The 22950-nt window shown below is 48.7% G+C and overlaps 1 protein-coding gene across 7 annotated transcripts in view; it reads left to right on the top strand.

The window, feature by feature from the left end:
- Nucleotides 1-22950, top strand: part of TSPAN15 (tetraspanin 15) — an 80524-nt gene that overhangs the window by 40688 nt on the left and 16886 nt on the right. For all 7 annotated transcript variants that reach the window (XM_057531264.1, XM_057531263.1, XM_007167828.2 and 4 more), the window contains exons 2-3: nt 19090-19275; nt 20531-20605. In XM_057531264.1, the coding sequence (XP_057387247.1) occupies nt 19210-19275; nt 20531-20605 (141 nt within the window). In that variant the 5' untranslated portion in view covers nt 19090-19209. The remainder of the gene's footprint in view (nt 1-19089; nt 19276-20530; nt 20606-22950) is intronic.

The following is a 22950-nucleotide window of genomic DNA, read 5'->3' as shown; positions in this document are numbered from 1 at the left end:
GACTCTGACCAGTGAGCTCTGTATTGTGTTGGATGGTGCCCCCCCCCACAAAAAGATGTGTTCATGTCCCAGAACCTGTGAATGTGGCCTTATTTGGAAAAAGGGTCTTTGCAGATATAATTAGGTTCAGAATCTTGAGATGAAATCATCCTGGATCGCCTGAGCGTGCCTTAAATTGAATGACAAGTATTCTTGTAAGAGAAAGGCAGAGGGAGCTTTGAGACAGAAGAGAAGACACAAACACACCTGGGGGAAAGCCGTGTGAATGGAAAGGCAGACGAACCAAGGAATGCCTGGAGCCACCAGAAGCTGGAAGAGGCGAGGAAGGATTTTCCCCTAGAGCCTCTGGAAGAAGCATGGCCCAGCGACACCTTGGTTTCAGACTTCTGGCCTCCAGAATTTTGAGAGAATACGTTTCTGTTGTTTTAAGCCATTTGTGGTCATTTGTTGCAGCAGCCCAGAAAACCAATGCAAGCCCTTTCTGCTTCACCAGGTTGCCTCGCTAGGGAGGGGTCCAATTGAGCAGGTCCCTGAGTATCCCTTTCCTTTCTGCGGGTGCTGAAGACAGAGGAGAAGGGGTGGGGTTGGGGAGAGGAGCCTGGCTGGCAGAGGGTAAGGCCCATAGTCCCGCCCCTGCTGGTGGCCCCGCCCCTCCTGCAGCCCTGCCCCCAAGCAGCCTGCCCTACACAGGCCCCGCCCCTTCCCAGCAACTGTCTGCCCACACAGGTCAAAGGCTGTGCTCTACAACTGGTTTCTGCAAGGAAAGCCTGATAGAAAGAGGTTAAAGCATGAGAAGGGAATATAAGTTAGCTCTCAGGAAGGACTTCCTTATTCTGAAAAGAGTTAAATTGAAACCGCTTTCTAAGTGGGGCTGTAAAATATCTGTGATTCCCTTACAACCTTTCTGAACAGGAGTATCACCCATCACTTGGGGCAGTTAGTTGGGTGGGGTTACAGTTGGGCGAACTTCAGAGGGCTGTGGAGGGCATCTGGTGCAGCAATGCCTTCCTCTCAGAGGGGAGGAAACTGAGACCAGACCACATGGCAAGTGCCTCTGGTTCTAATACCTCCATCGTTCAGAGGGGACAGTGGGCACTGCTCAGTGATTTCACCCCAGTGGCATGCTCTCCAGCTGGGATTATTGGTGTCCCTACTGTAAACGGCCCTGCTGCTGCACCTGGGGACAGAGGCCTGATGTGTGACTTATCACAGACTGGCCTTCTCTGCAGAGGCAGAAAGAACTCAGGCAGCGGGAACGCTTGTGCATGCCACCGGGGAGCACTGTTTGCCTGGCCCTGTGCTGGGTTGGTGGGGACAGATGAGCCAGCCCCATCTCTTGAGAAGCTGGCACTCACTGAGTCCTAGCAGTGTGCTCAGGACAGCTGCAGATGTTCTGTGATTGGAGTGGGGTGGGCTAGCGGCTCCCAGGAGGCTCCAGTGGGTGGGGAGGCTTAGTCAGCAGTGGAGACCTGGGCTCTGGGCTCCCCACAGGGGTAGCAGCAGCCACTTAACTCTTTCCATCTTCAAGGGGGGGGTGGACTCAGGATCAGAGCAGAAAGAAGACGAGGACAGGAATTGTTCAGGGACCCACAGTCCTGAGACAGGAGCGGCCCTGTTTGTTTGTGTCTTGGTTCTCCACTGCAATCTCCTCTGGTGCTCACCTCACTTAGAATTAAACGTTCCCCTTTGCAGTGAGAAAAGCTCCCCTGGCTGCCCTCTGTCTAGCCTGGTTGTGCCTTCTGCTTCTTCCTCTTTTGTCTTTTTGTTTTTTTTCTTTCAGTTTTATTGAGATATAATGGACATACAGCCCTGTATACACTTAAGGTGTACAGCATAGTGATTTGGCTTACATCCTGAAATGATTATCACAATAAGTTTAGTGAATATCCATTATCTCATACAGAGATAACATTAAAGAAATAGAAAAGAAAAAGTTTTCTTTGTCATGAGAGCTCTTAGGATTTACTCTTTTAAGAACTCTCAGGGACTTCCCTGGTGGCGCAGTGGTTGAGACTCTGCAGTCCCAATGCAGGGGGCTCGGGTTTGATCCCCAGTCGGGGAACTAGATCCCATGTGCATGCCGCAACTAAGAGTTCGCATGCCACAACTAAGGAGCCCTTGAGCCGCAACTAAGGAACCCTCGAGCCACAACTAAGGAGCCTGGCTGCTGCAACTAAGACCCGATGCAACCAAAAATATAAATAAATATTTAAAAAAAGAACTTTCATATATAACATACAGCAGTGTTAATTATATTTATCATATAGTACATTACATCTCTAGCATTAATTTACCTTGTAACTGGACCCTTTGTCTTTTTTTTTTTTTTTTTTTTAATTTTTATAGCTACTTTATTTATTTATTTATTTATTTTTGGCTGTGTTGGGTCTTCGGTTCGTGCGAGGGCTTTCTCTAGTTGCGGCAAGTGGGGGCCACTCTTCATCGCGGTGCGGGGACCGCTCTTCATCGCGGTGCGTGGGCCTTTCACTATCGCGGCCCCTCCCGTTGCGGGGCACAGGCTCCAGACGCGCAGGCTCAGTAGTTGTGGCTCACGGGCCCAGGTGCTCCGTGGCATGTGGGATCTTCCCAGACCAGGGCTCGAACCCGTGTCCCCTGCATTAGCAGGCAGATTCTCAACCACTGCGCCACCGGGGAAGCCCGGACCCTTTGTCTTTTTAAAGCTAACAATTAATGAGCCCTTCCTAGTGCTGGACTGAGTTGTCTCCTAGACATTCTCTCCTTTAATCCTCCAGCAACCTCCAGAGGCAGTTTTAGGGTTATTGCCCCATTCTACACTGAGGTAAAGGGAGGCTCAGAGAGGTTAGGGAACTTGCAAATAAATGCAAAGCCTTATCCCCTCTCCTGGCAGACTTCTCGATGCCTTCCTATCCCAGGTGTTTGTCCTTAAGAGAAGGACGCTTTTAAGGGAGGTGGGCTGTTTGGGGATGGGTTGTTTGTTCATTGGTTCGGTCCTTTAGGCACTCATCTAACATTTCCCAGGCATACGGGGGCCCTCCCTGAGGTGCTGCTAGAGGAGCAGGGGCCCTGGAGTGGGGACCAGCTTCCTGGGGCCAGGGCCCCAGGGAGGTGGGCTGACTACTGTCATACTCTGTGGGAAGGGTGGGAGCAGACCTGAAGTGGCACAAGGCACCTGGGCCAGGTCCCCAGATGGCTCTCTGAAGCTGCAGGAAGGCAGAAATGGAGCCTGCATCACCGTCCTTCAGAAGCAGGTTTTTTATTTTTCTTTTATGAGAGGATATGCCAGGGCGTGAGAACTCTTTGTTCCCGATGAGGGAGGGCAGCTTGCAGTGGAGAGAGCACTGGACTGTGTGACCTTATGGGAGTGACTGCCTCTCTCTGGGCCTCAGATTCCCATCTGCAAAATAAGGGGGTGGGGCCAGAACAGCATCTATTTCCTTAGTCCTGGTGGTCCACAAGACGATTTTAGGTGGTTCCTGGGGGAACATTTTAAAATTTAATACGTGTGCATTAGGTGTAATGTGTATTAAAGAAAATAACTAATACCTCAGATCTATGATTTCATAGATGTTGATTAGGTTAGGCCAGGACCATATTTATTTTAGTAAGAAAAGTCAGTCAATTTAAAGAAAAATAGTGGCACTTCCCGGTCAGGTGTAGGCACTTAACAGCCTTTGTATCTGCTGACTTTTAAAGAAAGAATGGGGATTCTCATTATGTGTTACAGCACCTTACAGTTTACAAAGGAGTTTCCCCATCTCCCCAGGTCCTCTGAGTGACCATTAGGCGGGTGTTATCATTCCTGTTTAACAGCAGAGGCGGCCGACCCTCAGAGAGGGAAGTGATCTGTCCAAGGTCACACAGCTCCTAAGTGCAGAGGGCCTCAGCTGGCACGTGCTCTTTGCCAGTCCCAGCAGCCCAGCCTCAGGGAGCGGTGGGTTGCTCGGCCTTACCTCCTCCCACAGCTGGCACCGGCTGTCATCATACTGTTGGTTTGTCGTATGCATCTTCTCTTGTCCTAATTTCCTTAAAGCAGAGAAAGATGGGATTGAAGGTGACGAGTGACCCTCTCTGTCCCTTCCTCCAGGCCTCTAACCCATGCACAAGGAGAAGCGTGTCCTACAGCCCCCCCGGGGTGCGGTTTTCTAGTGAGCTCGCTGGATGGATAATAGGTAGGTTCCCGTCACAGCCGATATTTAGCCCCAGTTGGCAGTTAGTGAAACATCTGGTGAGGGCATTAATTCCAGGCCAGAGGAGGCAGCCCGCCCTGAGCCTCTGGTGAGCCAGCCCCTGGCTGTGGCCACTGAGACTTCCCAGGCCAAAGGGAGACTCAGACTGTGAACAGCTCTCCTCTCAGAAGAAGTGGAACTTGGATCTTGCTTGCTGCTTCAACGTTTTTATTGTTAAAAAATAAAAAATAAAACATAAAAAAGGTTAAAGAATGATGCAGTGAACACCCATATGCCCACTAACCAGCATCAGTAATTTTAACATTTGGCCATGTCAGAGTAAGTTGCAGACATCATGACAATTCACCCCAAATATCCTCAGATGCATTTCCTTAAACAAAATTGCCCTTGGATACAACCACAACACCACTATATACCAAGTCCATGTTAAAACTTCTCCAGTTATCCTTAAGATATTTCTCATAGTGCATTAAAAAAAAAAAAAATCAGGATCCAGAATTACAGTTCATGCATTACAGTGGATCTCATTTTGACAAAAAAGGTCCCAGTGCATCTGAAACATGAGGGGTGACCTCTGAGGCCTTGAATGTTATAGGTTCTGGAGTCCCAGGGAAGACAGTCATGTGTTACTTGCCTGCCTTTGTCTGATCCACCAAGACCTGCTGGGGTCTTGCCCTCTAGTTGCTTAGGAAAATTCAGAAAGCAGAGAGGGAGAGGCTTGCTGGGCCTGGATATCCATGTGGAGCTGCTGAGCTCCCACCCTGCATGAGCCCTCTTCCCATTGGAAGGAGAACTGCTCAGTGGCCGGAAGCCAGACCCAGGATTCCCTGAGTGCCCACTGTCAGTCACCAACGGCACGTGCTGGGCCCTGTGCTAGGCACTGGGGGGAGATGCTCTAAAGAGCTTCGAGACCCGGGGCCCGCCGCCCACGGTCTGCCTGGGGACACCCAGCATGCACTGGTGTTATCTGTTCAAAGATGCTCTGTTTGCAGACAACCAGCTTGTCGGGATGTGTGGGGCGGAGCCTCTTTGTTCCTTGGGGAAGGGTGGGGCGGGAGAGGCCCTTCTTTCACGCAAGACAGGGAGCACTAAATAAGTAGTGCCTAATCAAGCTGTGATGGGGAAATGAACTTAAAAAAATATTTTTTAAACCCACAGAAAAGTTGAAAGAAGAGTTCAAAGAACGCCTGCATGCCTTTGAGTTACCAGTTGTTAACATCTTGTTTTTTAACATCTCTCTCCCTTAATCTCTCTTTCTTCCTCCGAGCCCTTCTTTCTCAATAAATACAACACTCTCTTTTTTTTTTTCTGTAGCCATGGTGGCCTCACCCTTACATACCCCAGCATCCAGCTTTCCGAAAAGGGTGTTCTCCCACAGGCTGCCGTCGTCCATCTGAAAACAAATCACCATTAAACAGAGCATCATCTATGCTGTCCATATCCAGATTTCACCAGTTGTTTCCCAAATGTCCTTTGTAGTGGATATTTTATCCAATCAAGGTCCATCCATTGTTTTCACTGCGACATGGCTCTTTCATCTCCTCTAACCTAGACTATCCTCACTGCTTTTGATTCCTTTGAAGCCTCCAGGCCTTTGATCTGCAGAACATCAGCGTTCTGGATTTGCTTTATGGTTTCCTTGTAATTAGGTTCAGGCCACACATTTCCTGCACCAACGCTGTGTGGGGAGGCGGTGAGGGGGTACAGGAGGCCACCTTAGGAGGCACGTGATGCCCGGCCTCCCGGCTGCTGACCATGCCAAGCTTGACCGCCAACCCTCTCCATTGCAAGCCTGCATTTCCCTATGATAACAAATGCGTAAACCGTGGATGACAGTTGGGGCTGTGTGCATATTCTGTTTGGTAAAACAACTTTTGAAAGCAAATCTGAGCATGTGACTCCCTGCTTAAATTATTTCAGTGATTTTCCTAATTTCAACTTCAAAATATATCCAGTCTGCCTGCTTCTTGCTACCCTCACATGCCCACCCTGATCCAGGCCACTCTCACCTAGCATCTAGGTTACTGCAGTAGATTCCTGACCATTCCACCTCCATGCCTCCATCCCCCAGTTCTCAGCACAGCAGTCAGAGTAACTCATTTAAAAATCAAAGTCATATCAGATCACTCCTCTGCAAACTTGTAGTGCCTTCCACTCAGAGCAAAAGTCAGAGCCCCCTCAATAGCTTCAAAGGGTCCACCTGCTCTGCAGCCCACACCCCTGCCCTCTCACCTCCTCCCCTCCACTCTCACCCCATCAGGCTGTAGCAGCTGTTCCTTGAACACATGGGCACATTCCAGGGTCTTGGAAGCTGCTTGGATGTTTGGCCGTGTATCCACGTGGATGCTGCAGAGCCACACCCACCGCTCCCCACTTCAAGTCTTCACTCCAGTGTCACTTTCCCTGGCTGTACTATTTAAAATGACAGCCCCCTCTACCAGCCTCCCTGGCCTCCTTTTCTGTTTTTGTCGTCATAGCACTTATAACCAAGACATACCGTATACTTTTCTTATTTATTTGTTTCTCCCTAACGAGAACGTGAGCTCCACCAAAGCTGAGACTTTTGTGTTTGGTTGGTTCACTGCTAGCTGGGCCCCACTCACCACCCCGCAGCCCGTTCCTAACAGCTGCTCCCAAAGTGTGCTCCAGGGATCCTTGGTGGGGGGACTCTTTTGAGGGGTCTGTGAAGTCAAAACCATTTTCATGATAATACTAGGATACTATTTGCTTTCCTGCTCTCATTCTGTCAGGAGTGCCCAAGGGAGTATTTCAGGGGCATGTGATGGTGATGTGGCAGCAAACTGAGTGAGGAGCAGCTTCAAGAATCCACCAGTTTGGGACTTCCCTGGTGGCACAGTAGTTGAGAGTCCGCCTGCCAATGCTGGGGACACGGGTTCGAGCCCTGATCCGGGAAGATCCCACATGCCGTGGAGCAACGAACGAAGCCCGTGCACCACAACTACTGAGTCTGCGCTCTAGAGCCCATGAGCCACAACTGCTGAGCCCGTGTGCCACAACTACTGAAACCTGCGTGCCTAGAGCCCATGCTCTGCAACAAGAGAAGCCACCACAATGAGAAGCCCATGCACCGCAACAAAGAATATCCCCTGCTCACAGCAACTAGAGAAAGCCATGCACAGCAACAAAGACCCAAAGCAGCCAAAAAAATAAATAAATAAAATAAATTTAAGAATCCACCAGTTCTTCTCATCAGCCAGACATTAACATTTGCAAAAATGTAAAGCCCATGCCACTCTTCCCCCTCAATTTTTTGGGGGAAAATTTTTAACAAAAAATATTTATGTTAACATGTAAATCTATTATTGTTATTTCTAAATGAGTTAATAAATATTTAAAATATGTCTTAATTTCTTATGTAGTAAATAATTGATAGATATAATCCCCCAAAACAAAAACTCTAAGGTCCTCAAAAGTTTTTAACAGTGAAAAGGAATACTGAGACCAAAAACTTGGAGAACCACTGGCTTACACAACCTCTCAGTAAAGAGATGTCGAATGAATGAATGAACTTTTTGGTTTAACCTGAGAGACCTCGCCTTGGTGGTCTGGCTTCTGCAAGCTTCCCTGGCCTCCTCCCCTCCCCCATCTGCCTGTCCTTGGCTCTAGCTATGCTGACCTGCTGTCCCCATGGCACCTTCATGGGCATCTGAAACCCCCTGTCCATTTCAGAAATTCTTACTTATCCATTACGTGCATCAAATGGACTCAGTTCAAACTCACCTCCTCCAGGAAGCCTTCCTTGCCCATGATTTAGCATTTCCTATTCTCTAGTGCCTCTGCACAATTACCTCTACCCCAGTGTTTCCCCAGCTCCGCTGCATTTGTTGGTGTGCAGGTGCGTCTTACCAGACTGAGCTTCTTGAGGGCAGGAACTAGGTCTTACCTTTTTATTCCCAGTGCCTGGTACATACTAGGCACTTACTAAATATATGTTGAATCAGTGAGTGTTGCCTTAGAATTCAGAATAGGGACTCTCTTTCCCCTGATTTATCCTTGGACCAAAGTGCCTCTAAAGGGGAAATGGTTTCTGGCATCTGATTTGAGTCTTGAAATGTGAGGGTTACAGCAGTACTGCATCTTTACTGGGAAAGGAGAAGTAACATTTATTGAGCACCTGCTGGGTGCCAGGAACTTTTGCATGGTATCTTGCTTCAGGGGTATTGTGGCTCATTAGGCCACTGTGAACCGGCTTGGGCTGTAACCACTTTCCATATGGCTTCTGTGGGGAGAATGTGGTCTGGGAGCTAAGCTAAACTTCCTTTGAACTTTTGGGACTAATGCATTTGCATCATGTATGCAGACTGTGAAGTTGTTGAGATCAGAGATGGTATGGTATATGTGTTGCTGGGTCCTGCCACCACGCCCTGCATGCAGTGGGTAGTAAATACCCAGAATGCTCTGTTCAGTGGGCATAGTTAGTATTGTAAATAGCAGTACCAGTGAGGGCTTCCCATTGGTGATTTCATAGGTGATCACAAGTGGAGAAAGATCTCTATAGCTGGGGTGATCCAGGAAGGCTTTCCAGGGGAGGAGGCTTTGAGCTGAGCTTTGGGGGATGGGCATTAGCCTCTTTCAGCTTTGTTATTTCCAAAAAACAGTTGGTCTCCTTCCCACGGCTGCTGTGGGAGGCTGGGAGATATGTGCCTTGATCAGGGCAGAAAGAACATCTCTGTCCCCTGTAGGACCTTTCTCATGCAGGAGTGTGACGTCTCCTGGCCAGGTGGGAAAGCAGGGGTAAACCCATGGAGAAGGACTCAGTAGAGGAGAGGATTTTGGACCACCCACGGTCTGCTCATGGCCAGGGTTCTAACAAGGGCTGTCTGGGCATGAGTTGCCATGGGCTCCCGGAGCAGTGAAGGGATGCTAGGGCTTGTGGCCAAACATATCCCTTTTGGTGCAGGGAAACTGAGTCCCAGAGAGGGGAAGGGAGACTTACCCAAAGTTGCATGGGAGTTAGTGACAGAGCTGGGATTAAAGTTCAGGGCTCCCCTCTCATCCTCCCCGCCCGCCCCCCAGTTCTCCTTCCAGTGTGTCATGCTGCCTCCTTTTCCTTTTTGCCCTTTGACCTCTTTGGAGTCTCGAGCCTTTGGAGTGGGGGCAATTTATATTCTTTGTCATGCCAGGCATTGACACTTGTGGTCTGATTGCCTCCTCTGCCTTCCAGCCTTCGTTCAGGGACAAAGGGCTCTCTTCAGATGTGGGATTTTGTGCAAAGAATGAACCAAGGGCCATGTGTATGTGTATATATACATATATATATATATATATATATATATATATATACACATATATATATATATAAATTCGATTTATTTTTTCTTAGCTATAAAACTACATCTAAAATTAAAAACAAGAAACATACAACAGTAAGCTCTGTCATTGCCAAAATTGTGTGGAGACAGCCCTTAGTTTATATCTGCCCAGCGCAGCCAGGTGTCCCCCGGGAAAAGGCAGCCCTGGCTGTGGGGCCTCACTGCCTTCTGCAACTGCGGCTGGAATTTCCTGCATCTCCCCCCGCACCCCCCATGTCTACTCCCCAAACTAATGTTCCCTTCTGTGCAGCTCCCTTCTTTATTGTGGCTTCTCTCAGCAGCCCGGAGGGTCAGGGAGAGTTGAGGTCATGGGGGACTCCACCTTCCTGCCCCCTTCCCTGCAATTCCTCTTGCCGCCACTTTGGAAAGAATGGGGGGTGCCTGGCCCAGTTCCTGGTGGGCAGCTGAGGGTTTTGAAAGGCTGCTGGGACCTGAACTGGAGGCTGTCTAGGACAAAGCCCCCTTGTCACCTCTGTGAGCCTGTGTCTGCTTTTAGAGGGTCTGAGGGAAGGGGAGACCTGGGCCATCTTACTCACTCCCGCCCGTGGCCTGCAGCTCTGCGCAAGGGAGCCTTAGCCAGCCCGGCTAGAGAAAGAAGGGAGGGGAGACCAGCAGTGGTTTGGCACAGGGTGTACTGCTGAGTGTACCCCAGCAAGGGGTGCACTACCTGGGCTGAGATCTGGGAAGATAATCACCCAGGCACCATGGGAAAACAGCCCTGGGAGGTGGTTCAGACACATAGAAGGTGGAGAGAAGGAAAGGGTTCCAGAGACAGAAGGGAAAAGAAAACCAGGGAGAAGAGTGTGTTGGGTGGAGGTGATATGCTCTTGACTCTCCTTTGCCCCTTGGCTGTTTCTGTGGTTTTCAGATTAACCAGATAAGTCATCGTATCCTTAAGCCTCAGAGGGCTGTACTCTGGAATGGCATCACTAGTTTCTTCTTTGGGCTCATAGGCATCTGAAGCAATAGCATTTCTCAGATTCATTCCTCCGACAGATCTGTCGGGCCAGTCCCTGTGCTGACGGAGCGTCCAGTGGTGTGAAGTCAAACTCCTGTGCATCCTCCAAGGCTCAGTTCCAGTGGGCCTGCTCTGATTTCCCAGGAGGAAGTGACTGCCAGGCCTCTTGTCTCAGAAGATTTTTACCACTTGTTTGTGACACCACTCCCCATTTGCCTGCCCCTAAACTCTTCCTAAAGAGTGTCCAGGGGCTTCCCTGGTGGCGCAGTGGTTGAGAATCTGCCTGCCAATGCAGGGGACACGGGTTCGAGCCCTGGTCTGGGAAGATCCCACATGCCGTGGAGCAACTAGACCCGTGAGCCACAACTACTGAGCCTGCGCGTCTGGAGCCTGTGCTCTGCACAAGAGAGGCCGCGACAGTGAGAGGCCCGCGCACCGCGATGAAGAGTGGCCCCCACTCGCCGCAACTAGAGAAAGCCCTTGCACAGAAACGAAGACCCAACACAGCCAAAAATAATAAATAAATAAATAAATAAAATTTAAAGATACAAAGTTATTTGTAAATGTTGTCTGGAGCAGTTGCTCCAAGTGTTTAAAAAGAAGAAGAAAAAAAAAAAAAAAGAGTGTCCAGGCTCTGGCAACTCTTACCCACAGTGTTTCATATGTTTGTACTGGTTTGTGATTAGAAATTCCACTCTGCCCCAGCTGGGTTGAGTAGCTGGGGCTTGCAAACCTCCCAGCTTAGCTCTTTCACAGCCTGGAATGAGCTGTGTGCATGTGGGAGTCTTTTTTTTTTTTTTTTCCAGCTGTAGGAATGTGGACGATCATCTAGTGAGAGGGAAAGTGACAAGGCAGACCTCTAAAAAACTTCACAATATAGAGAACAGACAACATGTGGGAGTCTTTTATTTGTTATTTTTATTTTTTAATTTAATTTTTATTTTAATTTGGGAATATAGTTGATTTACAAAGTTGTGTTAGTTTCAGGTGTATGGCAAAGTGATTCAGCTATACATATACATATATCCATTCTTTTTCAGAATTTTTTCTATTATAGGTTATTACAGAATATTGAGTAGAGTTCTGTGTACTATACAGTAAGTCCTTGTTGATTATCTATTTTGTATATAGTAATGTGTGTATGTTAATCCCAAACTCCTAATTTATCGTGTGGGAGTCTTTTAAATCAAGTGTTTGTAACTGTTGGTGACAGGAGGGTAGCAAAACAGACTGGTGTATCCACTTTGCTTCTTAGAGAGATTTGTTTTCCAAAGGCCATGTTTCCCACCCTGGGCCTAGCTGGAGGGTCAGCCTGGGAAAGACTTCCACAAGTCTCTCCCCAGATCTGCCTAGACAGCCACAGAAAAGCTTGAGGGAGGTGGAGAGCACTGTTATTAGAGAGGTCATAATAAAGGTGATGTAAATAAAGAAGGAATAAATCATGCTTTTGGGCAGGAAGACCTGATAAAGATGTCGATTCTCCCCGAAGGGATCTATAGATTCAATGCGGTTCTAGTGAAACCTTACCAGGTTTTTTCATGGAACTTGATGCAATGATTCTAAAATATCTACACAAGAGTCAAGGTCTAAGAATATCCAGGACACTTCCGAAGAAGACAGGAAGGAGGGATGTCGCCTAGCAGATGCCATGGTGTGTTATAAAACTGTAGTCACTACACTAGGGGGGTTCGTTTCGGGACCGAGTGACCGATGGGAGAGTCAGTGTGTGACAGCAGAGTCATAGCACATCAGCGAGGACAGGAGGACTGGTTAACATGTGGTGCTTCTTACGTTCCAAACAAAAGCAGACTGTCAGAGGATGTCATGGACCAAGTGTTGCAGTTAACCAAGTTCTCTGCATTGAAGTCCAGTTTTTTTTGTTTTTGTTTTTTATATGCTTTATTTATTTTTATTTTTTTAATTTATTTTTGGCTGTGGTTGGGTCTTCATTGCTGTGCGTGGGCTTTCTCTAGTTGTGGCGAGCGGGGGCTACTCTTCGTTGTGGTGTGTGGGCTTCCCATTGCGGTGGCTTCTCCTGTTGCGGAGCACGGGCTCTAGGCGCATGGGCTTCAGTAGTTGTGGCGAGCGGGCTCTAGAGCGCAGACTCAGTAGTTGTGGCGCATGGGCTTAGTTGCTCCGCGGCATGTGGGATCTTCCCGGACCAGGGCTCGAACCCGTGTCCCCTGCATTGGCAGGCAGATTCTCAACCACTGGGCCACCAGGGAAGTCCTAAGTCCAGTTTTTTAAAAGGAAAGAAGTCCAGGGTCAAGGCAGAGTTGACAGCAGAGTATCAGTGACAAAGACCAGAGGCTGGCTTTTTTGCTGGCAGTAGGAGGCAGTCTCTGCTGTTTCCTCCAGGGCTGGCTTTCCTTTGGGGTTAGGAGGAACCCCTTTCCTCAAGCACAGGCTGCCTGCACTTAGTGCTGGGGTCCAGGGCCCCAGAGCTTAGAATACTGCCCTGTAGTCCTGGAGGTGGGTCTGGCGCCTTCCCAGGAGACAGAATAGGCCCTATATCAGTTTGGGTTGGGGGCGCTGGATCTGGTGTGTCCTGCTTTCCTTAGGGGCAAGAGGGATGGGATAATAGGAACTGAGCTTTCTTGGGGAAAGTGGGAAAAGAGGTTGCTTTCACCTGAATGAAGTCAGTGAGTATGAATTGAACTTCCTCTAGCTAGTGGCGGGATGGTTAGGGCACCTGACTCTTTAATAAGGGTGGTCTGTACTATCAGAAAGGAGCAAGGGGAGAATGGTAAGGGGCAGCGTCCAGTGAGAGCTGGTCTGGAGCTGTGCTGTCCAATACGGTGGCCACCAGCTACACGTGATCAAATCTAAACTACTTTAAATGAAGTAAAATTAAAAATTCAGCTCCCCAGGCACACAAGCCACATTTCAAGAGCTTACTAGCCACACATGGCTAGTGGCTACCATATTGGACGTTACTGTCATCACAGAACATTCTCTTGGGAGCACTGCTCTGCTATTGGCACCTTTGTATTTTGCAGAGACATTTCAGACCAGTTATCTCCCGGATCTAAGTGAAAGGCCCATCTGGTAGCCTTAGTGACAGGCCAGACAGGTTTTGCCCACACATCCTGGCTCTGCCTCTCGTTAAGTTCTGTGACACTTAGCCTCACTGGGACTGGTCTGTAAAATGTGATTGGCTGTTTCTTAGATGTGCAAGGATGTGTGATGGTCAAGGGAGATCATGCTGGTATAGCACTTTGCAGGATGCTGGCATAGCATAATCACTCTGTACCTGGCGGCAGGCTTTACTATTTTACAGGTGAAAGGTGAGGGTCAAAGAGGCGAAGTGACATGGCCAAGGGCACCGAACTAATAAATGAAGGTCCAGAATGCCAGCTCCCATCTCTTATCCTGCCTCTACTGCTCCTTCCAGCCCTAATCTGCATGAGAGAAGCTGGTACAGAGTGTGCTGAGTAGGAGGTGGCTATCTGCAGGGTGGGCTCAGCCTAGGGCTAGGCAGGTTCGTCCTGGGGCAGAAGAGCTGATGGATGTGAAGTCCGGGGTTTCTTGGCCGGATGCAGGGGACCTGCTAGCCCTATCTTATTTAAAATCTCTCTCAGGCCTTGGAGTTCAGCTACTCCCCACATCCTTTCAAGCTCAAAACTCAGAAAAGTGCTTTGTTTGGGCCACATAGAACCCTGGAGCCTTGAGTGACCCATGAGATGGTTTCAGAGTGAAGCAGTTCTTGGGGCCTTCCAGGAAACACTGGCTCCTCCAGGAAGCCCACCTTGATTTTCTGATGTTTCCTTTCTCCCCCTCAGTTTTGTTCAAATTCCCAGAGCCTTCCCCATGGGAGGGATTGCAGCATGCTTCCTGTAGACCTGAGGTTCTTCCTCTTTTTTCATGACAGGAACATTTCAGTTAAAGGCTAATGAAAGTAAAGATTGACTGTTTTCTCCATCCCCAGTTCAGAGACCCCTGAATTCCATCCATCAGGCCTTAGAGATCATTTCTAGCCTCTTAATCTCCCCTCCTCCAGACTTAGCCCATTGTCTAGTCTTGGGACCCCTTGTGACCCCCAGGGTCTGGAACACAATAGATGCCTGGCATGTGCCTTTGTGGGTAAAAATAGGCCTTGCAGGTCCCCTCGAAGTACAGACCTGCCCCAACTGGGGGTAAGCCAGCTGAGACCAGATGCTTCCTGGAGGAGGGGACGACGCAGGTGCTGGAATGCCTCACACGGCCTCCTGCTTCCCAGCAGCTGCGTGAAGCTGGGTCTCAGCCTGCAGAGGAAGAAGCCGGTTCCAGGCTGCAGGGCTCAGAGGGGACCTTTGGGCCTGGTTCACAACGGGCGACAGAGCTCCCATGCAGCCTGTTGAAGATGCCATGTGGCTTGCAAAGTCTGGGGCTCTGGCCCTGGCCCGTGGGCTACCAGCAGCATGTTCTTTGCCTCTTTGGCCCCAAATGGGCATGGCCGTGTGCCCCTCATCCCCAGCCATGTTTAGCTGAAGCTGTCCTGCTTGACAAATGGGCCATTTACTTCCTGCGCTGGAGCTGGAGTGGCCGGCCCCCGAAGAGAGACTATAATTAGCAGAGAAGAGTGGATGGGATTGCACGCTAGCATCAACAGTTAATTTTATACTCACATGGAAACATAAACTGATGTCCTTGGAGATGTAAATATCATTTGGAAATCTTGAAGTGCCTGGGAAGGGTATGCCGGCCTCTCCCCGTGCCTACTGCCCCTGGAACCCTTGAACGAGGAGCCCGGATCAGCGTGTGCTGTGTGCCAAGCTGCCTTGGGGACTGCCTGCTGGCCGCTGGGAGGGCTGGACCAGGAGACACGAGCCTGTGATGGCTCAGTACACAGTGGTGCGGGAGTCCAGAGGTTTGGGTCTGTATTTGCCACAGTAGCTTTCCTACGGCTTTAGTGGTCTGGAAATGTTGCAAGGCTGACTAGCAAGGAAAATGTGATCTTTTGTAACAGGAGGGAGATCAGACCAAAGGAAATTTTGTTTCCTCCCGGCAAGGCTGTTCTGGAGTGTCCCGGGAGCTTATAAAAATAGAAGAAGCCACTGACTGCCTTTACAAAGAGGGCTGGGGTCAATTCTGCTCAGAATGGAGGCCAATGACAGCTTTGGTGTTTTGGAGATGGTTTACAGTACTTTAATTCAAAAGCATAGCCTCAAGCGGGAAGGAGGGAGGGGGACAGGCTAGGGCACTGGGAAGATGTCAGGGCCTGTGTCCATCCTGCCCAAGAAGAGCTTTTTTTTTTTTTTTTTACAACAGGAAACATAGAACTCTCAAAAGTATATGGAATCAATCCTGAAAATATTAAGATGTTATCTTGTTGGTTCAGTGACAACCTGAGAATCGTACTTTCCACCAAGATAGAGGGTAAAGCCCCACCTCTGTTGCCCCCATGGCCTTGCATATTGGCTGCACTTCTGCCTGGGCTCTGAAGATGTCACCTCTTTGTGGGGTTCTTCTTTAACCGTCATCCCCAGCTCCAGGGTGGAAGGATCTCTGGGCTCTGTGTCTGGTTCAGGGTTAGGGTTGAGTGAGTGATTGAGTGATTTCTTGTAATTGCACTAATTCGGAAGGGGAGAATTTGGCTCTCTAAAGCTGCTTGCCCTTGTTCTCAGGGGACCCACAGGGCTTAGGCCAGCCTTGAACAATGATTTCACCATGTTCTGGGTTTTGGAGCATGAACTGACCAAATAACTCTGGTTAATCTTTCTCTATCAAAGGTAGATTTTATTTCCTGTGGTCCCCATTTTCCTATAGAGGGCTGTGTGTGTGTGTGTATATCCTGTCTTATAAATTTAAAAATTTACCAAACTGGGTAATTTGGATGACATCATTTCACTCACGGTTTTCCTGATATGGCCAACTTGTTAATAAGTGGCTCACGGCCAAGTTTGTCAATGCCTTTCGCACCTTTTGGCCCATGTGTGTTGGGAAGGCATTCCTTCTAGACCAGGGGAGTGGGTCTCAGTAGTCCCAGATTATCCTCTCAAACTAAAGGGAATGACACTTAGCTGTGAAATACAGCAGAACCCTGGACCCGAGGGAGAGGGCTTCCCAGTAATCCTCTGTTACCCAGTGTTTCTAAGCAAGATTGGTCTGTTTGACTTTTGGCATCCCCGCCACTTGTCAAAGCTTAGGAGAAGCAGGCACTTCCCTTTACCCAGGACAGTCTTGGTGCTCTTTAGAAGGCAGTCAAGGGGATCTACTTTGAGGGCACACTGTAGCCAACTTAAGGCGGGGGTTAGACCAGGAGTAACTCGAGGAGCTGACACCTCCTCAGTGTCGCGGATGTTGACTCTGGGGGTAGCTGCGCATCTGGCCCACATCTTGTCTGTATTATCCCTCATTTCCTTTACTCAGACCTTTGCTGACAGCACCATGGCTTCCAGCTCCTCTCCCACACTGCCTTCTGCTCTGTGAAGTCCAGTGTATCTGCTCTCGGGAATGTGTGGCCCGGAAAGTCAGAATCCTTGGACGGGAAGGAGGCTGGGTAGACAGCGGCAGACTCAAACCCAAGGGGATCTGTTGGGAAGCCTGGCTTGCATCCATTCGACAGACGTTGATTGTAAATGCCTGTTGTACTTCCTAAATGTCAGGACTGTTCTGGGTGCTGGCGATGCCCGAAATGGTCGAAAATCCCTCCTAGCATGGAGCTTATGTTCTTGCGGGGAAGACAAACAATTAAAAAATAAAACAGGGCTTCCCTGGTGGCGCAGTGGTTGAGAATCTGCCTGCCAATGCAGGGGACACGGGTTCGAGCCCTGGTCTGGGAAGATCCCACATGCCACGGAGCAACTGGGCCCGTGAGCCACAACTACTGAGCCTGAGCGTCTGGAGCCTCTGCTCCGCAACAAGAGAGGCCGCGATAGTGAGAGGCCCGCGCACCGCGATGAAGAGTGGCCCCCACTCGCCGCAGCTGGAGAAAGCCCTCACACAGAAACGAAGACCCAACACAGCCAAAAATAAAAATAATAAATAAATAATAAATAAAAAAATTAAAAAAAATAAAACAAAAAATGTAGTATGTTAAATACTTGCAATTACAAAGGAACAACATAAAACAGGAAAATGGGATCGGGAGTTTCAAGGAGAGGGATTTTCTACATTTAAACAAGATGACCCCAAAGGCCTCACTGAGCAGGTAACAATTGAGCAAAGATGGGAAGGAGGTGAGGGAGGGAGCCATAGAGCCATATGGAGATCAGGAGGAAGAGCATTGCAGGCAGTGGGAACAGCCTGTGCAAAGGCCCTGGGGTGGCGCACTTCGTGTGTTTGACCAGCGGTGAGGAGCCCCATGCAGTTAAAGCAGAGTGAGGAAGTGGGGGGAGTGAGAAGTGAGCTCAGACAGGCTGTGTAGGCTGTGATTAGGGTTGTGGCTTTTACTCTTGGCGCATAGAGTACCAGCCTGCCCTGATTAGGTTTTGCCTGTCACTCTGGTGTGGAGAACGGGGTGAAGGGGGCCAGTTAGAACACTATTGCGGATCCCAGTGCAATGTGGCAGTGCAGCCACGGACTCATCTGAGGGTTCAGGGTGATGTCAGCTGATAAGTCTCCCTGAAGATTTAGTATGAGAGTTTTCAGGCTGAGAGCAAAAAAAGGGGTCCCCCAAGGGGTTTTTTTTGCCTGGTTTTTTCTGATGGGTTGTTACAGTGGTCACCTTTCCACCGTTAGGAAAGTTGATGATGAAGAATTCGCCGGAAAAGCTCTCCTGCTCCAACTTTTGGCCTTCCCGATAGTCTTTCTGAAGATAAATTCCATGTTTATGGTGCTGAGTGAAATGCCCATCTCCCTGAGCAGTTCTGAAATTTCCCTTGGTGACCTGCCTGTGTAATACGCATCCCAGGGGCCCCAGGCTTTCAGACTTACAGTGTTTCCAGTTTCCTTATCTCACAAAAGCCTTGCAAAAACCTGTGGGGTGAGCAGGGCAGAAATGATAAACTTCAGCCATTTTTCAGATGAGAACACAGACTCATGTGGTCCAATGCCTATCCAACGCCCAGGGTTAGCAAGTGGCACAGCCGGGACTCGAACCCAGGTTCTCTGACCCTCTAGCCAGTGGCATTTTCCCTGACTCACCAGTACCTTCTTCTAAAGCAGCATTTCCAAATAGAGTCTGTATTAATTTGCTAGGGCTGCCATAACAAAGTGCCACAGACTGGGTGGCTTAAACAACAGAAATTTGTTGTCTTGCAGTTCTGGAGGCCAGAAGTCCAAAATGAAAGTGTGGGCAGAGTTGGTTTTCTCTGAGGCCTCTCTCTTTGGGTTTGTAGATGGCTGTCTTCTCCCTGGGTCTTCACATGGCCTTCTCTCTGTGTGTGTCTGCGTCCTAATCTCCTCTTCTTCTAAGGACAACATTTGTATTGGATCAAGGCCTAGTCATAAGACCTCATTTTAACGTAATTACCTCTTTAAAGCCTCGATCTCCAAGTACAGTCCCATTCTGAGGTACTGGGGGTTAGGGTTTCAGCATGTGAATCTGGGGGGACACAGTTCAGCCCATAACAGGTTCCCTCACGTCCAGTCCCCTGAGGTGAGCCCCTCTAACGGCTGACACCGCAGCCCTTGGACGAGCCCTTTGTAGGAAAATCACACGACTGCCAGTCTTTCTCCTCTCTCACTCCTTGCTTTCTTGCTGCAGCTGATCGGGGGCCTGGTCCTGTCAGTGGGGGTCTATGCAGAGGTCGAGAGGCAGAAATACAAAACCCTGGAAAGTGCGTTTCTGGCCCCGGCCATCATCCTCATCCTCCTGGGGGTTGTAATGTTCATCGTGTCCTTCATCGGCGTGCTGGCTTCCCTTCGCGACAACCTGTGCCTTCTCCAAGCGGTGAGTCCGCCCCACGCACCCCTCGGCCGCTGCTGGTGGTGGGGTCCTTGGCGTCCCCAGGAGAGCTGGGGAGAGCACCCCTGGGCCCTTGGGCATCCCAGTTATTCAGTCCTTGCCTCAAACCAGCTCTTTCAGAGGGTTTCCTGGGTCAGCCTGTCTGTGCACGTTGGCCCAAGAGTGCCCAGCCTCCTCCACTTCTGCGTAGAAAGGCTGATTTGAATACTGTTCTTCTTACTTAAACCCTGTGTTGGTCTGGACTGTCGGTTGGAGGTGGGAGAAAGCACACTCAAATGAGAGCAAGCAAACCCAAGAAAAGTTGTTGGTGGTGAGTCAGTAGCTCACGTAACCAGCAGGCCCATACTGGGTCCGGGGGTTTAGACGCCGCCCTCGGGCTCTCTCTCTTGCCACCTCCCAGCTGGACACCCGATGCTGTTCTCAGGCTCTCTTTGCAGTGGTGGCCAGCAGCCTCAGGCCAACAGTCCTTATGGTTCTTGATTCCAGGGAATCTTTCCTGGTAACTCTGGACAAGGTCCTAGGACTCTGATGGGCCTGCTTGGCCAAGTGCCTGCCCTGGGGTCAGGGGGGGGTCAACCCCCCTACCCCCCTTACTGGCGGGAGATGGATGGCTCCCCAAAGTGGGGGGTGCTGGGCCGGAGGATCTGTTTTCTCTGCATCCACGTGTGTGTTTGACCTCATTGTCCCCTTCACACGGGAAGCCCCTAAAAGCCCCTATGAGGATAGTCTCGGTGCCGCCTGAGCCTGGGAGTTATTGACATCAGTTTGGACAATGCCTGTTTCTGTGATAAAGGGGGGTGTATCCTCTAAGCCTCAGGCATCCCCTCACCCACCCTGGGGGTCTGGGAAGCCACTGTGGAGAGCCTCTGCAGGCAGAGCTGGAAATGCTGCCCAGCCTGTCCCCTCTGGGTCAGCCAGAGCGAGGACCAGCTCTGCTTGTGGTGGGGGGTGGGTGGAGGGGATCGCGTTTCTCCACCTAGACCCTGCTGAGGACCCCGGGGACAAACCTTGATAACAGTCTGGCTGGGACAGCTGAGTCACTCTTCCTGACCACTAGCTCCAGCGACAGGCTTTCCCAGGAATGTCTGTCCACATCCTGTGTCCTCACAGGAGGAAGGGGCGAAAGGCCCAGGAGCCGATATGAGCTCCGAGAGAGATGATTCTCCTTATTGCGCTTGACCTCGGAGCAGATGGCACTGCTCCTTCCCCTCTAGGTGAATCTCTGGATTTTGTTTTCCAGTTTATGTACATCCTTGGGATTTGCCTCATAATCGAGCTCATTGGTGGCGTGGTGGCCTTGATCTTCCGGAACCAGGTGGGCCTCTGGCACATTTATTAGCCATGTGTATGCTAGTCACCCACTGTGTGTGTGCCCAGGGCTGCAAACTGGGGGTGCAGCAGAGAGCTGGGCAGATAATCCCTCGTGGAACATCCATTTGGCTGGGGCGACGGGCACCGAACAGGTAAACCGGAGAACAAGAAAACGAAACAGGCTGATAGCAGAGTGCCTGGGGTGGAGGCGGGGAGGATGCTGCTGAAAAGGAGGCAACCAGCTAAGGCTCAGAGGGAACAGAGGTCCAGGCGGAGGGAGCCACTGAGGCAGAGGGGAGCTTGGCGGGTCTGTGCGCAGTGTGGAGGCCGCTTGGCTGAAACCGGTGAGTGATGGGGAGGGGGTAGAAGGTGAAGTTGGAAGGGCTGGCCAGGGCAGATCAGGTAGGGCCTTGGATTTTTTTTTTTAAAGGCAGTAGGAAGCCTTTGGAGAGTTTTATGCTGGGAAGTGATGTGATCTGATTCACATTTTACTTGCTGCTGAATGGAGAGTGGACAGTAGGGAGACCAGCTGGGTGGGCCTTAACCACAGGCATGTCTACACCCTTGGAATCCAGGGGTCTTCTTCCTGTTTTATGATGGAAGGGGAGATTCCCATCATATTGATGGAGTCATTGAGGCACAGAGAGGTTAAGAAGCCCTCCTAAGAGCGCACAGGAAGATGGAGGCAGCTCAGGGATGCTTTCCAATCTTTTTTTCAGTTCTTTTTTTCTCCCCTGCCCCAGCTTTATGGGGAATAATTGACAAATAAAATTGTGATATATTTAAACTGTACAGTGTGATGATTTGGTATATGTATACATTGTGAAAGGATTACCACAATCAAGTTAATTAATACATCCATCACCTCAAATAGTTAACTTTTTTTTTTTTTTTTGGTGAGAATACTTAAGATCTGTTCCCTTAGCAAATTTCAAATGTATAATACAGTATTATTAACTATAGTCAGCATGCTGTACATTAGATCCTCAGAGCTGATTCATCTTATAACTGGAAGTTTGTACCATTGACCAACATCTCCGTATTTCGCCCACCTCCTATCCTCTGGCAACCACTTTTCTACTTGCTGGTTCTATGAGTTTGACTTTTTTTTTTTTTTTTTTTAGACTCCACATGTAAGTCACTCCATATAGTGTTTGTCTTTCTCTGTCTGACTTATTTCACCTAGTATTACACCCTCGAGGTTCACCCATGTTGCCACAAGTGGCAGGTTTTCCTTCTTTTTTATGGCTGAGTAATATTCCATTATATACATTTTATATATACACACACACACACACACACACACACACACAATGGAGAATATATGTATATCTATATATCTACATATCTGTATCTCTCTCTATATATGTATATATCTCACATCTTTATCCATTCATCTGGCAACAGACACTTAGGTTGTTTCCATATCTTGGCAATTGTGAATCATACTTCAATGAACATGAGAGTTCTTTTCCTGGCAGATAACTCTTTGAGATAGTAATTTCATTTCCTTTGGATATATACCTGCAAGTGGGATTGTACCACATATGGTAGTTCTATTTTTAATTTTTTGAGGAATCATCATACTGTTTTCCATAATGATTGTACCAATTTACCCTCCCATCAACAGTGTACAAAGGTTCCCTTTTCTCCTCACCAACATTTGTCTCTTGTTTTTTGATAATAGACATTCCAACAGGAGTGAGATAGTATCTCATTGTGGTTTCAGTTTGCATTTCCCTGATGTTTAGTGATGTTGAGCATCTTTTCATATACCTGTTGGCCATTTGTATGTCTTCTCTGGAAAAATATCTATTCAGGTTCTCTGCCTGTTTTTTACTCAGATTACAGTTGACCCTTGAATAACATGGGTTTGAAATGTGTATGTCCACTTATACACAGATTTTTTTCAATAAATATAGTACCCGTATTTCATTTTACAGATCTTTAAATAACTAAGTGGGAGGAAAAGTTTATGTTCGGTTAGAGATCACAATATGTGGAGTCAAAAGAACTAGTGTTTGAGTCCTGATTCTATTTAAGCTGTTTTAGCTTCCTGCCCTTGGGTGAGTTATTTATCATTTCCTTTGTTTTTGAGGCAGAAATAGCAGTATGCAGATTTTCAACTGTGTTGGGTGTTGGCATCCCTAATCTCTGCAATGTTCAAGGGTCAACTGTATTTGTTTTTTTTGCTATTCAGTTGTAAGGGTTCCTTGTATATTTTGAATATTAACCTCTTATCAGATATATGGTTTACAAATATTTTCATAGTTTGCCTTTTTACTTTTTTGATTATTTTGCCGTGCAGAAACTTTTTTGTTTTTTTGTTTTTTGTTTTTTTTTTTTAAA

Source organism: Balaenoptera acutorostrata, chromosome 16 (assembly GCF_949987535.1).
Source record: "Balaenoptera acutorostrata chromosome 16, mBalAcu1.1, whole genome shotgun sequence".
NCBI lineage: Eukaryota > Metazoa > Chordata > Mammalia > Artiodactyla > Balaenopteridae > Balaenoptera > Balaenoptera acutorostrata.
Note: the sequence above shows the minus strand (reverse complement) of the source record. Positions and strands in the feature narration are given on the sequence as shown.